The 16,027-nt window shown below is 43.2% G+C and overlaps 1 protein-coding gene across 1 annotated transcript in view; it reads left to right on the plus strand.

Moving 5' to 3' along the window:
• Positions 1-98: 98 nt before the first annotated feature.
• Positions 99-16,027, plus strand: part of DGKQ (diacylglycerol kinase theta) — a 108,970-nt gene continuing 93,041 nt past the window's right edge. The window contains exons 1-2 of the mRNA XM_074229990.1: positions 99-402; positions 15,634-15,713. Coding sequence (XP_074086091.1) covers positions 99-402; positions 15,634-15,713 — 384 coding nt within the window. The remainder of the gene's footprint in view (positions 403-15,633; positions 15,714-16,027) is intronic.

The following is a 16,027-nucleotide window of genomic DNA, read 5'->3' on the forward strand; positions in this document are numbered from 1 at the left end:
GTGCGCGTCTCGGCCGGGCCCATGCGGACTGCGGAGCCGGGGAGCCCCCGCGCGTCCCGGGCGCCCCGCGCCTGAGCCCCCGGCGGGCTGCGGGCCGCATGACGGCGCCGGCGGCCCCGGGCGCTCGCTCCTGGTTCGGCGGCGGCTCGGGCTCGGGCTCGGGCTCCGGCTCTCGGCTGGGGAGCCCGGCCTCCAGCCCCCAGCTCGGCGGCGGCAAGGGCCGCCCGCAGCCCGGCCCCACGGGCCAGGGGCAGGGCGCCGGGCAGGGGCCGGGCCCCGAGCCCCTGGCGCCCCCCGCCGCCGCCCCGGGCCACAGCTTCAGGAAGGTGACGCTCACCAAGCCCACCTTCTGCCACTACTGCACCGACTTCATCTGGGGACTGGCCGGCTTTCAGTGCGAGGGTGAGTGCGGGGACCCCCGGGCCCCTCCCCGAGGACCGATCCCTGGCGAGACCTCTCAGCCCGCCCATGGAGCCTTGAGCGCCCCCCTTGAAGCCACCCCCTCCTCAGGGGGCGCCCGGCCGTCTCGGACCCTCGCCTCTTCAGGAGGGATGGATCCTAAGTCTTGGACCTCATTTCCTCCTCCTCACCCCTCCATCTCGGGCAGATCTCAGGCCAGTCTCTCCTGCTGATCACTCCCTTTCTTGCCTTTGGTCCCGGGGGGCTTGGTGCTGGGCCCCTCGAATCTCGTCTCCTGCCACTCTCTTCTGCATCATCCTGGTCACGCTGTCGGGGTCTAAGTTTGTTTAGAGGTAGAGCTTGGAAGCCTGACCTGGGGTGAGGACCACACCATTGGGGAATAGGCCAGGCTAGTGGGGGGGGTGAAGAGGGGGTCTCTCTTCTCTATGGAGACTGGAGGGGTGCACCCTCTAAGGCAAGGTCCTCTGTTTAGTCTGGAGGAAAAAAAAAAGAATTTCTAAGACATACAGAGCTGCCAGACTTCAATTTTCCTCCAAACCTCTGTCATTTTTATCTCGTCTGGAAGTCTCTTCCTCCTTCCCAGCGTTTTGTGCCCTAACTGGCTTATCGGTACCTTCCAGGAGAAAGTCAGCTCAGAGAAGGCAGGGTCTCTAAATAACTTCTAAGCTTTGTATCTCCCCCAGCCCTGAACATTGTATATACAGAGGTGGACTATGTTAAACTGACATTGTTTCTATTCATCCGGAGAAGTGGGGGACAGAAAAGGGACCTTTCTTTGCTTGTATGCCACCTCTCTGTGTTGACTTTTCATGGGCTGTTGAAAACCCTTCTCTCTGGTTTGGGGAGGGAGGAGACAGAGAAACAGACCAGGACACCCCCCCCCCCCACCTTTAGGAAGCAGGGGCTCCCAATCTGATAGGGAAGATAGTCTCCCACATGGAGTAAAGGCTGAGTGAGGGATAGCTACACAATGCAGTGGATGGTTCAAGGAGGGAGAGGTCACTTAAAGATGATGTGGTCAGGGAGGACTTCCTGGGGAAGCTGTGACATTGAGCCATGGGAACATGGAAGGTGTGGGGTTGGGCAAGATGGGAATGCCCTGGTTCTGTGGGGGGGGGGGGGGAGATCAGAGTTCAACTCTTCATACAGCTGTACTGAGAGCCACAGGCTGGCTGAAGGATCAGTTCAGCCCCTCAATTCATTTTGTAAATTGTAGAAACTTTAGAACCTGGAATAGAATAGACCTATAAACTAGAACTCTATTGCTCTGCTATTAGTGTAAAGGGTCTCACAGATGAGAAAACTCTTTCTGTCACTGTTTGTTGGCATCTTCTCAAATCAGTATGAATGTCTGCTATGTTGTAGGTAAGGGGAATACAAAGGCAAAAGAGAGTCCCTTCTCTCTAGGAAGTCAGAGTCTGATGGGGGCAAGCAGACAGTCTTATAAAACAAGCTTTCTATAGGATAAATTAGAAATAATCAATAGAAGGAAGGAAGGCACTAGAATTAAAGAGGCTTGGGAAAGGCTTATTTTTTGGAGGAGGTGAGATTTTAACTGGGAACTGAAGGAAGTCAGGAGGCAGAGATGAGGAGTACAGAGTTCCAGTCATGGGGGATGATGAAAAGGTCCAAAGTTGGAAGATGAAGGGTCTAGCGTGTGGGAGAACCAAGAGGCCTGGGCCACAGGATTGCAAAGCGTGATGTGACCGGCTTTAGTCTTAAAGAAAGCAAGAGAACTTTATAGAATGTCAGAATTGGGAAGGACCTTACAGACTATCTAGAGACCAGACTCCTCATTTTACATTTGGGGAAACTGAGACTATGTAACACACACAGAGCAAATTCGTAGTAGAGCCTGGACCAACTTCTTAGCTTTTTTGGACTTCATTGCCCCTCTCCTCAGTTTTTATCATGCTATTACCTGACAAGCAGAAAGGGAGACATCTTTGGGAAGATAGCAGGCATTAAGAATGTGTATAGGCTCAAAGATTCAAAACTGAAAGGTACCTCATAGGTCATTTAGTCCATTCCCTCCCCCATTTTACAGTTGAGGAAACTGAGACTCAGGTCATACAGTAGCAAGTGATAGAACCAGGGCTGCATCAGTCATCTGACTGGAAATACTATATCCTTTCTATGGTGCCAGATCAGCTCTCATCTGACTCTCCATTGTTCTTGGTGGATTGTAACTAATTGAGTGAGACTTTATGAGGTACAACTTAGGGCTCAGTCTTGAGAAGAAAACTCAACTTGGAGCCCAAAGAGCTGAGTTCTGCCACTTATGAGTTATGAGTGACCTTGGGCAAGTCATTTCACTTCTAGAGGTATCTTTATCGTCTATAAAATGGAATTACTACTGCTTACCTCACTGGACTGTTCTGAGAAAAGTGTTTTATAAACTATAAAATTCAATAGAAGTGAATTATTTTTTATTACTACTAATGATAATAATTGAGTTTTGTGGCCATGGGGCTCTTTGGGAGCCAAGGTATGGGACAAAGACACCATGGTAATAATAATATTGGGTGCAGTACATGTCCTGCTGGCTCACCCTTGAACTTGTAATCTCCAGTCTGGGAGAGGATAATGTCTGGTGAGCCCTTACCTGGAGGATAGTCATAATGAAGGAGGGATAATCACTACAACAATTCCCATTTCTGTAGCCTTTGAGTGTGTCCCTTTCAAGGTCCTTGAGAAGAAGGTAGTTTATTTTTATCCCTTCTTACTGGTGAAGCCCAGAGAGGGGAAACCAGTTGCCCAGCATTACACAACAAGAGGCAGGCCCTTGAACCCAGGCCCTCTAAGTCTAAGTTTCAGTTCTCTTTCTTCTATTCTTCACTGGTTTTCTTTCTTGTTATGGACAAAATCCTATCCTTTTTTCCCTCAATCACCTTGGTTTCCTCCCTGCCCCATTCTGCCCCCATTAAGTAGTGGTTTCTGAAAGTGAGCACCATTAACCACAGGAGCTAGTCAACAAAAGACTGTGGGGTTTAATGGAGGCAGAGGACCTGAGCTTATTTTCTTAACTCTGACTTTTCCCTCTATGACCTTGGTCACATCCCTTCTCTCTTAGTTCATTGTCCTCATCCCAAATTGAATGAGAACCAAAATAGATGATCTTTAATGCTCCTCCAACTTTATAATACTAGATGGTGCCTAGAATCTGGTATGGGTAAAAAAGCATTTTTTTAAAGGAACATATAAGGTCCAGTTAGTAGTCCAACATAGGGTGTTGTGGAAATGGCCCTGAGCTGGGTGTTAGGTTGCCTGGGTCCAGATCCCATCTCTCTTACTTCTGAATTATATAGTCATAAGGAACATGTTCTCTTGAAACTTCTCTTTCCTCTCTATATTTTTTTTTAGGTTTTTTCCAAGGCAAATGGGGTTAAGTGGCTTGCCCAAAGCCACACAGCTAGGTCATTATTCAGTGTCTGAGACCAGATTTGAACCCAGGTACTCCTGACTCAAGGGTTAGTGCTTTATCCACTATGCCACCTAGCCGCCCCTAAACTTCTCTTTCCTCAATGGTGGTTTTTTAAAAAAAGTTTTCTTTATTTAAAGCAGTGGGGTTAAGTGACTTGCCCAAGGTCACACAGCTGGGTAATTATTAAGTGTCTGAGGTCACATTTGTACTCAGGTCCTCCTGACTCCAGGGCTGGTGCTCTATCCACTGTGTACTCAGCTACCCCTTCTGAATGGTGTTTTAACTGAGATGTGGCTCCCAACTTGTTTGAGAATGAGTACTTCATTTTTCATATCCTACCCCCTCCCCATAATGATAGCATTTGTGCTATTAACCATAATGTCTTGATTAGAAAAAGAGCAGCCATGAATTCAGAAGTACTTTTAGCAATCACAATAATATCGATGAGCAAATGAAGTAATAGAAACACATGTGAATGAGAGGTATTTGCTGTCCACAGAAGATACAATTTCTTATTTGTGCATTTGCAGACCCCTCATAAAAAACTGTGACCTCAAAGGAGACCATAGCCCTGAAATTGGAATCCATTGGACTAGGGATTTGCTCATTCGATTCCATTATTTATTAAGAGCCCCTATGAACAAGATACTGTAGATATATTGATATGTGATTCAAGATTTTCAGTAGAAAGACTGTATGGAGGCAGTTAGGTGCCACAGTGGATAGAGCACCTGCCCTGGAGTCAGGAGGACCTGAGTTCAAATCCAGTCTGACACTTAATAATTACCCAGCTGTGTGACCTTGGGCAAGTCACTTAACCCCATTGCTTTGCAAAACAACAAAACAAAACAAAAATCACTGTGTACAAAGGAAGCATCTGGGAACCTTATCGATCCCATGGTACCTGAATCCCAGTGACTGTCATGAAGTAGCCACAGCTCTCCTAAAATTCTCTTCTTCCCCCATCAAAGCTGTTAAAACCCGTGAGTCCTGGCGGGTCCTGTGGGTTTCATAGGCTGCCATGGATGGGATTCTTGTCTACAAATAATATAGCTCTGCCATCCCAAGCAAGCCCTGACAGGACTCATAGAGAGCAGGAATAAGCCCTCACACTGGGAAAATACCTTCTCTACTTAAGCCTTTTGGCTTCTCTCAGGCCAATTTTGAGCTTAAGTCCCATTTCTCTCTTGAGACTGGCAGAGACGATTAGCAGCTATGTGAGCTGAGAAGCTCTAAGGAGGCTTTCTGTTCTCAAGGGCCCTCTAGACAGGCAGGTGTCCGATGCTTCCTAGTATAAATACTAGGATCCAGGCAAGCCTGGGGATGGGACTCCTGGAGGGAGAAGCTGCCTAGAAATGGCTCAGAGTTGGACCTTTCAGGATGCCCCAGTGGGGTTGAGGCCAAGTGCAGGCAGGAGGTGGACTTTGGGCCTAGAAGACAGCTGTCTTTGAATCTTGGAGTACAAGCTCTGCTCCACACTCCTCCACTCCAATAAAGGAATCCCGACCTTGACTGTCTCAGCCACTGTTGCTGAAGAACGTGCCAAGGGAAATCAAGGGCTCTCCCTGATTTGTCATCAGGAATGATGTGAGTGTTTTGGAGGAGGGCTTTTTGCAGAAAAGAGTGAGACCTGGACCCTCCCCCACAGAGGACTTGTGGTACAGGAGAAGAAATATGATATACACCCAGAGGGCACTTGAGAGGCTAGTAGAGTGAAGAGAGTGGGCTTGGAGTCTGGAGCCTTAGGTCTGAATCCCAGCTCTAATTGTAATTAGCTGTGGGAACTTGGACAAATCACTGAAGCTCCCAGCCTCAGTTTCCTGTTCTATAAAATGGGAATAATAATAATACTTTTGACTCCTTAACATAAGGTGGCGACTAATATTATCTTGAAAAAAGTATTTATGATCTCAGCAATGTTGTCAAATATACAGTGTCTTGTTGGTTTGAAGTGGAAATCTGGATGTCAAAAAGTTTCCTTAATCCTTCTTTAGTTTCGAAACAGGCATGTTGTCAGCCTGTCTTCCCTATTACGAAGTCAGAGGCTTCCTGAATGGTCTAATTTAAATCAGGATGGGTCGGGGCACCGTGAGGAAATGCAAAAGGCAGGATAGGTATTCTCCCCATTTTCCTGATGTTGAAACTGAAGCCTCAAAGACAAAGTGATGTATTCTCGGTCACATGACTATAGCTATAGCCAATGTCTATTTAAGATCATCTTGTTAATGACTATTTCCCCCACTTATTTATAAGAATTCCCTTCTTTAAGCAACTAAATTCTGTTACTTATGGCAGCCTGGGGAGGGATTAAGGGCTGCTTCTTTTTTTTCTCTCCTACACTTATACAGTTAATATGTATATTCTGGTTGCCCAGAATATGGTACATTAATATGGTACATTCTGTACCCAGAGCTGGCACTTATAAGGGCTACAAAGGATGATAAGACCTAGCCCCTGCCCATAAGGAGCTGATTTCCTTATTGGCAAAATGTCTTTGGATACTTGTGGAATTGAATGGCCCCACTCATGGTGTCAGGGAGAGCCCACTACCCATTCTATAGATAAGGGTAGTGAGTGGCCAACTGTGCCATTTCCCAAGTAGACTCCATCTGAAGACTGTCTTCAGTTCCATGCCAGAGAAGGGCAGTTAGAATGGGGTTCAGAACTGGGTGGCTAGGTGGTGCAGTGGATAAAGCACCAGCCCTGGAGTCAGGAGTACCTGGGTTCAAGTCCCGTCTCAGACACTTAGTAATTGCCTAGCTGTGTGGCCTTGGGCAAGCCACTTAACCCTGTTTGCCTTGCAAAAAAACCTAAAAAAAAAAGAATGGGGTTCAGGGCATTGCCATAAAGGTAGAGATCAGTCAGAGGCTTCTGGAGAAGAGAAGACTTACAGGAATGCAAGGGGTTGTCATATGGAATGAGGAATTGCATCTGCTTTGCTAGGTACCAGAAAGCAGCACAAAAAGAAGGTAGGGGAAAAAGCATCATTCTGGCTCAATATCAAGAATTTCCTAACAGTGATCAATGTCCACTCTCAAAGTGTCTGGCTTTGCCTTCCTTGTGACTTGTTTGAGTTCAGAATCACATTTTAAAATGCATAAAATAAAATGCATAGGGTTACCAAAGAAAACAATTATGCTGAAATACTCTTAAAAAGGTCCACCTTCATCATGTTACAAACAGGGAAACTGAGACCCCAAGCAGGGGAAGTGACTTGACTCCACAGTCAGATGGTGAGTTAGTGGTGGAGTATGGACTAGAATCCAGGTTTCATCTGCAGCATTTAAGAAACAGGGATTGGGAATGGATGTATATTCTCATGTGTCCACCCCACAGTCCCAAACGCTTATGAAATATTGAGAATTGTAATACTTGGGATAGCTTGCTTTGGCTTTTGTAATATGTAAAGGTCACCCAGAGGAGCATTTGTAGTAGTCTCTGCCAGGCTAAGGGCAACTGCTTTGGGAGGGCCCAAGCCAAGAACCCTCTTTGAGAAGTCTGATCCCACAAACCTACTTTTAAAAGGAGTTTCCTGGGTGCTGGGGATAAAAAGACAAGAACAACCCTCAACCTCAAAGAGGTCAGGATCCAGGGCAGCTAGGTGATGCATTAGATAGAGCATTGGCCCTGGAGTTAGGAGGACCTCAGTTCAAATTTGGCCTCAGACACTTAATAATTACCTAGTTGTGTGACCTTGGGCAAGTCACTTAACCCCATCGTCTTAACTAAAGAAAATTAAACAAAGAGATCAGTATCTCCTAGGGTATGACTTCCAACTTGGGATCTGGAAACTTATTTTGAAAACCTCTATTGATCACTATACTGTAGTATCATTGGTTACCTTTAATAAGTCTATATACTTTATTTTATGCATTTAAAAACATGTTTCTGAGAAGGGCTCCATAAGGCTCACCAGATGGCCAGAGAGGTCCATCAGACAAAAAGATTGAGAACCCCCAGACTAGGGGAAGAAATATGACACATGCCTACATAAGTATAATACCAGGGAAATGGGATATTTATGAAGACAAGGTCCACAAAAGCATTGGGAGAAGGATGAAGATATAAAATTTATTGATTTGGGTGACACTCCTGGCTGTGGCCTCTCACCATCCCTGGCATCTTATTCTCTTAGCAACAAAGATCCAGTAAGATTTTGATAGCTAGCACTCTCAACCTCCAAGTCTAGTGTGCTTTCCATACACATCCATGCCCCCAGGAACTCTCTAAAATGAAGAACATAAGATAGACACCAGCGTAGAGACAACTGGGGCTTTTCCTTGCCTGGATGGTGCTTAGATGATAAGACTGGCCTTTACATGTAATCTATACTTAAAAAGAATTCCCAAATGACATCCTTTGGGAATGAAATATACTACAAGTGTCTGGCCAGTCTCTTCCATTCTGGGAGTGCTGTATTTGTGTCCACATGGTGCCATGGGGGTGAGAGGAAGAGGTTAAAAGAGACCTTGGAGAGAGATAGAGAAGTCTGGAACCTGAGTCTTGCCCTTGCAAAAGTTAGTGCTCTGAGGACAACCCCAACCCAATGTGCATCTAAATCCTCAGTTTTGGAGGTGGGTGAGGTTCTGGGACTGCCTCTGGGAAACCTGTTCTGCCAGTCTAGGATTTGACACCGTAGAAGATTGCTTAGTAACTATGGTCGAAGGAGGGATTGTAAACTAGCCGTGTGGGAGGATTAATTGCTAGGTTGTCTCTGTGGAAGTACAAGGAACCAAAATTCAAAGGGGGAAAGAAGATGGTTCATTTGTAGAACTACAGAAGAGTGGCAAAACCAGTCTGGGGGATGTTTATACTTTTAAAAAGTCAGGCAGCTGACTTGGAGGTTAGCCCTGAAGATAGAGGGCCCCAAAAGGATGTCCCCTGCGTATAAGTCTGAGTAAGTCAGATCCAGTCTGGTTAAGGGAAGATAATGCCTAATGACTAATACCAGTCTCCTCACCTCCTCTTCCCCCAGTCATTCCTCCATAGCCCTTTGTTGTCATTCATTTCTCTGTCTTGAGCCTCATACTACCCCCACTGTGAGGCAGAAAAGGGCAGGAATCATTTTGCCCATTTGGCAGAAAATCAAGGCCCAGAGAGGGTTAAATTTAGGAAAGGCCCAGAAGTTTGCCCACAGGTTACCCACAGCAGTTCTTAGCAGAACCTAACTTGAATTTCCATCTAGACTCTTAGACCTGAACTTGTGGGTGGGTATAGAGAAGAGGGCCTGGCTGTTCTGTGGAGAATCTGGAAAGTGTAGATAGATGAGGCCACTCCTTTCTATTTAACTGTCTGCAGAAAGTGGGGTTTGTTATCCCAGCAGCAAATTGGGGATAACATTTCTTTACCTCTCTTATAGGGTCATAGACTCATAGATAAAGAATTTAAGGGCCCTTGCTGGTCATCTGGCCTGAACTTTACCTTTTACAGGTAAAGGAACTAAGACTGAGAACAGTCAAGAGACTCAAAAAGAGTCAAGTCACAGACAGCAAATACCAAAGCTAGGATGTGAACCCAGATTGTCTGATTCCCAATTCACCATTATTATTATTATTATTATTATTATTATTATTATTATTTTTTGCCTTTGCATCCCTGGAAGTTAGCAAAGGGACTAGGAAATAGTGACTGCTGAATAAATGTTTATGAAATGGAGTGGTAGCATAGCAGTGACTCAAAACTCTAGAAGGTCATGCCAACCCAGCAAAAGCCCTGGCACGTCCAGTCAAGTTAGAAGACTTGGAGTGTGGGCCCAGAACATGCATGTCTTATGTCTGTTCCTTGAGGAGAGGCTCAGCACCTCTGGCTTGAACCAACCAGGCTAGTGTGAGTTGTTCTTGTTGCCGGTTTTATTTTTTTGCTGTAACAACTCATTAAACTATAGAACTAAGTCCTAAAGAGAATGGGCAGAGAGAGGGGGTGATCCAAATTGTTGAAATCAGGGATCCTTGAAGAGTAATACTAAGCAATATTTGGAATTTACTCTTAAGAAAAACTAAACAGGGGCAGCTAGGTGGCACAGTGGATAGAGTACTAGCCCTTAAATAAGGAGGACCTGAGTTCAAATGTGACCTCAGACACTTCATAATTACCTAGCCGTGTGACCTTGGGCAAGTTACTTAACCCCATTGCCTTGCAAAAACCAAAAGACAAAAAAAAAAAACAAAAAACTAAACCACTTAAGGTTACATTTTATAACTTTTTTTTAAAACACAGATCACTTTATCAGTTTACCAGTGACTCCTGTGTCAACACCCAACAAATTTAAGCTTCTTTCTATGCTCTTCCCATTATATTTTTTGTCCAATCAATCACTCTGTGTGTTTCTCTAAGCTATTATATATATATGTATATATAAAATCAGTTTTCTTTCCCAATATATTATTTTTCCCATATCCCTATGAGCCTTCTGTTGTAATTAATGTTAAAAAAAAAAGACAAAAGGATAAAAAAGATAGTTCAGCAGAACTCACCCATGGATCAAATCTTGCAACAATGTGTACTCTGTTTCACACCCTCTGCTTCACCTCTTCCCATAAGGGAAGGAGACACTAGCTCAAGACATGTTCCTTCACTGGGAGTTATTTCCTACACATCTTTCCAATAATTGAATTCAACAAGCATTCTTTAATACCTACTTTGTGTAAGACCTATGCCAATCACTGGAAATGAAAAGACTAAAAAGAGGCAGGTCCCTGCTTTCTCTCCTTTTTTTTTTAAGATTTTCCAAGGCAATGGGGTTAAGTGGCTTGCCTAAGGCCACACGGCTAGGTAATTATGAAGTGTCTGAGGTCAGATTTGAACCCAGGTACTCCTGACTCCAAGGCCAGTGCTCTATCCACTAGGCCACCTAGCTGCCCCCCCCTTTTTTGCAAGGTAATGGGATTAAGTGATTTGGCCAAGGTAATTATTAATAATTAATTACTTGTTAGGTAATTATTAAGTGTCTGAGGTCAGATTTGAACTCAGGTCTTCCTTACTCCAGGAAGGAGCTCTTATACTCTTCTGGGGAGGCACCAGGCAGTTTGGGGGGGGAGGGGACACTAAGAGGAGGGGGGAAGAGACATTAAGGGAAGGCAGGAGGGCATACTAAGGGAAGGAGGGAGAGGACACTAAGGGGAGGAGGGAAGGAAAAAGAGAGCTGGGAAGGTTTCTTGGAGGAAGTAGCTTCAGAATTGACTCTGAAAGCAAGATAAAGATGAGATAGGAAGTGCTCTGGAGCCATGTGTGATGATGACTTGGGTAAAAACCTGGAGTCAGGAGAAATCATTTTCAGGGAACAGCCAGCAGGCCACTTTGGCTGGAATGTAGAGTTCACAGATAGGAATAATGTGAAATCAATCTGTCATGGTAGGTGGGAGCCAGATTGTGGAAGGCTTTAAATGTCAGTCTGTATAGCTTATTTTTTAATCCTAGAGGCAATGTATTTATTTATATTTCTCAAATTTTCATTTTTTAAAATAACAATAGTGAGAGGCAGCATAGCATAGCAAATTGAGAGACAATCTCAGAATCAACAAGACTTGAGTAAAAGTTCTATTTTTGATAAATATAGTGACTGTGTGACCTTGATCAAATCACTTAACTGCTGCCTGCCTCAGTTTCTTCTTCTGTAAAATGGAGATAATTAAGGCACCTACAGCTCATGGTTGTTATGAGGATCAAATGAGAAAATATTTGTAAAGTGCTCTGCAAACCTTAAAGTCCTAAATAACACCACTATTGCCACTGTTGCTATTACAAGTACCATTACCTCTACTATAACATGTCTCATCCTGTTTATTCATTTGTAATAGGAAAATGATAATAGTAACCACTTTGTAGCATTGATATGAGATAGTATTTGATGAAGAGTCTTTGTAAGTATTAGTTGTTACTGTAGTCGATATAATGACTATATCACAATTTGTTCAGCCATTCCCTGGTTGTTTTCAAGTTTCTCACTATTCTTACAGATATGTCAAGGAACTCTGATTAATTGTTGGTGTCACATAGTATCATAGGCTTTATGATCTAGGAAGTTCAGAGAAAGTTCTGTCAAAACCTCTTATTTTATAAATGGGGAAGCTGAGATAGTGAAATTTAATGACTTGCCCCAGGTGATGCCAGAAGTTGGATTGGAACCTACATTCTCTCAACTCCAGAGCTAGTGTTTTACCTGTGGAACTTTGTTTATTCTCTAGGTTAGGGTTGGGGAACCTCCTGTAAAAAGTCAGTGAAATCATATGGTCTGTCACTGCACAGGCAACCACAGGCTAGACTCAAATTCAATAAATCTAGGGAGCTTATTAGGGATGAACTAATTGACTAATTTGGTTTGATCAAATATAAGCAGGCTAATTAAGTTTTGGCCCCAGCAGAAAAAGGGTTCCCCATCCCTGCTCTAGGTCTTGGCCTTTCTGTAATTTAGCATGTAACTATTGAGGTTTCTGAGTTTTGCTACTTGTTAATGAACCCAATAATTTCTGGCTTTTAATTCAACATTGGTTTCACTAAATCACTGTCATTATAAATACATGCTACCTTATTAGAAATAGCAATAGTAATGTTCAAAATATCTTTAAAAAGATATTTCTGTTTTTTGGCTATGACATATATCATACTACTCAGAAGGCACAATTGGGTCAGATTGTTCTCCCAAAAGTTTCCATTGAGTTGAAATTCCATCAGTAATGCACTAGGGGACCTATTGCCATAGGTTTTCACTAGTATTGTTTTATAGTTTTTGTTTATTTTTTTCCATTGTGAGAGATTTAAGGTATTAGGACAATAATATTGAGAGTGGGGAAGAGACCATAATAGAGTTCAGCTTCCCTTCTCTTGCTCTACTTCACATTTCCAAAGCAGAAAACGGAGTCCCAGAGAAACAGCAAGTAATTTGTTCAAGGTCACACAGGATTCAAATCTGAGTCTTCAGAGTCCAAATCCAGTGCTTTTCCATAATACTCTATGATAAATCTAAAGAATGACCTCAGAGTTGTTTTAATATGCATTTATTTCATTATGAAGGGCATTGGCCATTTTCCTAAGTGATTATTTGTAATTTGTTGTTTCCTCTTTTGTAAATTGCCTGTTCTTATCCTTTGCATACTTAGCCATTAAAGACTGGGTGTTTCTCTTGAATAATGTATTGAATTATATCAATTCCATATATATATATATATATATTTCCAAATCAAATCATATTTCTATCTTATTTCCAACAAAGATTTTTCTTCTCATCTAATATTTTTCTTTTTCACTCAGTTATATTGTTTTTTTAGTTGTTTTTTTATACAGATTTTGAAAGCATTATGTAACCAAAGCCATCTACCTCATTCCCTATAATTTCTCCTGTTTGTTCATTGTCTTTGGTTTTTGCATATCTCCCAAAAGCTCCTGCTTAGCCCAATAGAATAATGAGTTGCTGAAAGGGGGTGCAGATTTTTATGTTTGAAGGTTTTGATTGAATTTTAGACTCAGTTTTCAAAGAATAACATTCCCATGCTGCTAGGCTGGAGGGTGGACTGGGCATGTGGGTATGTGGGGGGGGGGAGATTAGAACACTGAGTCTTGACTCTTGCTGGGATCTCTGAGCTTCTTTAGTTTGCATAATGCAAGGGTTCCTAATCTTTTTTTTTTTTTTTGCATCATGGACCCTTTGGACAATGTGGTGAACCTTCAAGTTAAGTAATTGAAGAAAATGCCAAATTTCAGTTAGAAGTCAATGCAAATAGGGCGGCTGGGTGGCGCAGTAGATAGAGCACTGGCCCTGGAGTCAGGAGTACCTGACTTCAAATCCGTCCTCAGACACTTAATAATTACCTAGCTGTGCAGCCTTGGGCAAGCCACTTAACCCCATTTGCCTTGTAAAAACCTAAAAAAAATAATAATTAGAATTCAATGCAAATAAGAGTAAATTTTTTTTTCCTATATAAGTTGGTAGACCCTCTGAAATCTATCCATGGCCCACGTTGGGGTTAAGGTAAAGAACTCCTAATGTAATGAGAAAAGCCTTGGATTTGGAGACCTGGATGGGAGTCTTTTCTGTGACACTTATTAGCTTGTATGACCTTGAGGGCAGCTAGGTAGTGCAGTGGATAGAATATCAGCTTTGGATTCAGGAGGATGGGAGTTCAAATCTGGCCTCAGACACTTGACATTTAGCTGTCACTTAACCTTGATTGCTCTGTATCCAGGACCCTCTCCAGTCATCCTGATTCATATCTGGTGACTGGACCCAAATGACTACAGAGGAGAAAGTGAGGCTGGTGACTTAGCACAGCGCCCCAACTCACTCAAATCCAATTCATGTGCTTGTCATGGCATCACCTCCCTGATGTTGTATCTTCTTCAAAAACTGAAGGTCACAGGCGACCCCCCCCCAACAAAACATTGAATGTCCTTGGCCGAAGTACTTCCCTCCCTCAGTTTGTCTATCTGTAAAGTGGAGATTGTAATTCTTTCAATATCTACCTTATAAATTATTTCTGCTGTCATCATTTCATACTCAATGCTTCAGCATCTTTCAACATCCCTGATTAGCTTCTTTTTGAATATCCATCCATGATCAGGAACTTCCAAAGGCAACCACTTCCACTGGTGAATAGCTTTCCTTGTTAGAAGGAAATCTGCTTCTGTAAATTCTACCTGCTCATTTTTTTAACTCTTTCCTAATGTCCTATCCTGCCTCTTTATTGTGGCCTGGAGGTGACCCAGAATTCTTCACCAATTTTGGCAGGTCCTACTGAACTGGAAAAGCTTCCAGTATATTCCAAGGACTGGCCTAATGGGGATCATCCCTAGGTTGACTGCAAACTGATGCATTTTTTTGGTCTCTCTCTCTCTCTCTCTCTCTCTTTCTCTCTCTTTGTTTTTGTGCTGCAGTGGAGTTAAGTGACTTGTCCAAGGTCACACAACTAGGTAATCATTAAGTGTCTGAGCCCAGTTTTGAACTCAGGTCCTTCTGACTCCAGGGCCAGTGCTTTATCCTCTGTGCCACCTAGCTGCCCCATAGTCCTCACATCTCTCAAAGGCTATTTGCTGAATTCTATAGAATTGTTACTTCAAACCCTAGTTACAATGAGTTCTGTCATTTTTCTTTTCTTTTTAAACTAATTTGATATAACTGAAGTGGTACCTCAGAATTATTTTAATTTGGAATTCTTCAATGATTAGAACTTACAGATACAAGGTTAGAGACTCTCCAAGAGTCATGCCTGAGGTTTTGACCCTTCTCTGCCAGCTCCCTAGTGATTACTCCCTCTCCCTAGCTCTTTGTCCTCAATGACTTTGGAAACACCAATGATGCTGGTGGCAAGAAGCCAAACTTCATCACTTCAGGGGACTGGACACAGTGGCCTTTCCCTAATTGGGAAGGGATTCATGTTGCTATTGTGATTCTGACAAATCTATCTGATTTCTGGGAACTGGGATTTAACATGTGAGGCTTTGACCAGAGCAGTATAAATCTGAGTCTCCTGCTGTGAGCTAACATTCAAAAGAATTGCCTTTGAGGTGAAGTTCCAGATTCAAATCCTGGCTCCAACATTTTTTTAGCTCTATGTCCTGGGCGAGTCTCTGGGTTTCAGTTTCCTCCCTTGTCATATGGGGATTTTAATACTTGAACTACCCACCTCCTAGGAGTGTCATGAGGAAGAAATATTCTTTGTAAACCTTAAAGCAGAATAGAAATTGGGGGTTCTTATCTTCTAGTATCTCTGCCTCTGGCCTTCCTGTATCCTTCAGTGTCCATTATTACATCTTTCTTAAGTCATTGTTGAATCTGAAAAGGTTTCTTGTTTCCACAGTCTGCAACTTTATGTCTCATGAGAAGTGCTTGAAACATGTGAAGATCCCATGTGCCTGCATTGCTCCAAGCCTGGTTAGGGTGAGTAGAGAGCTACTTTCTCGAATTTGTTACCTGTAAATGGGTGGGGTTCATTTTTTCTTTTTGTGGTGATGATGAAATCATCAGTTATTCTAATAGCTTTTACTTTGCTAAATACACACACACACACACACACACACACACACGTATGGGTTTGTGTATACACATCCATATTATACTACAAGCTTAATGCAGGTATCATTGGGACCAGGACACTTTTGGGGACTGGGTACTAGGTCATCATGGTGTCTAGAAATTTCATCATGGTACTTTGTATTCGTTTGCTATTGAATTATTATTATTGAATAATTGTA

Source organism: Macrotis lagotis, chromosome 3, assembly GCF_037893015.1.
Source record: "Macrotis lagotis isolate mMagLag1 chromosome 3, bilby.v1.9.chrom.fasta, whole genome shotgun sequence".
NCBI lineage: Eukaryota > Metazoa > Chordata > Mammalia > Peramelemorphia > Peramelidae > Macrotis > Macrotis lagotis.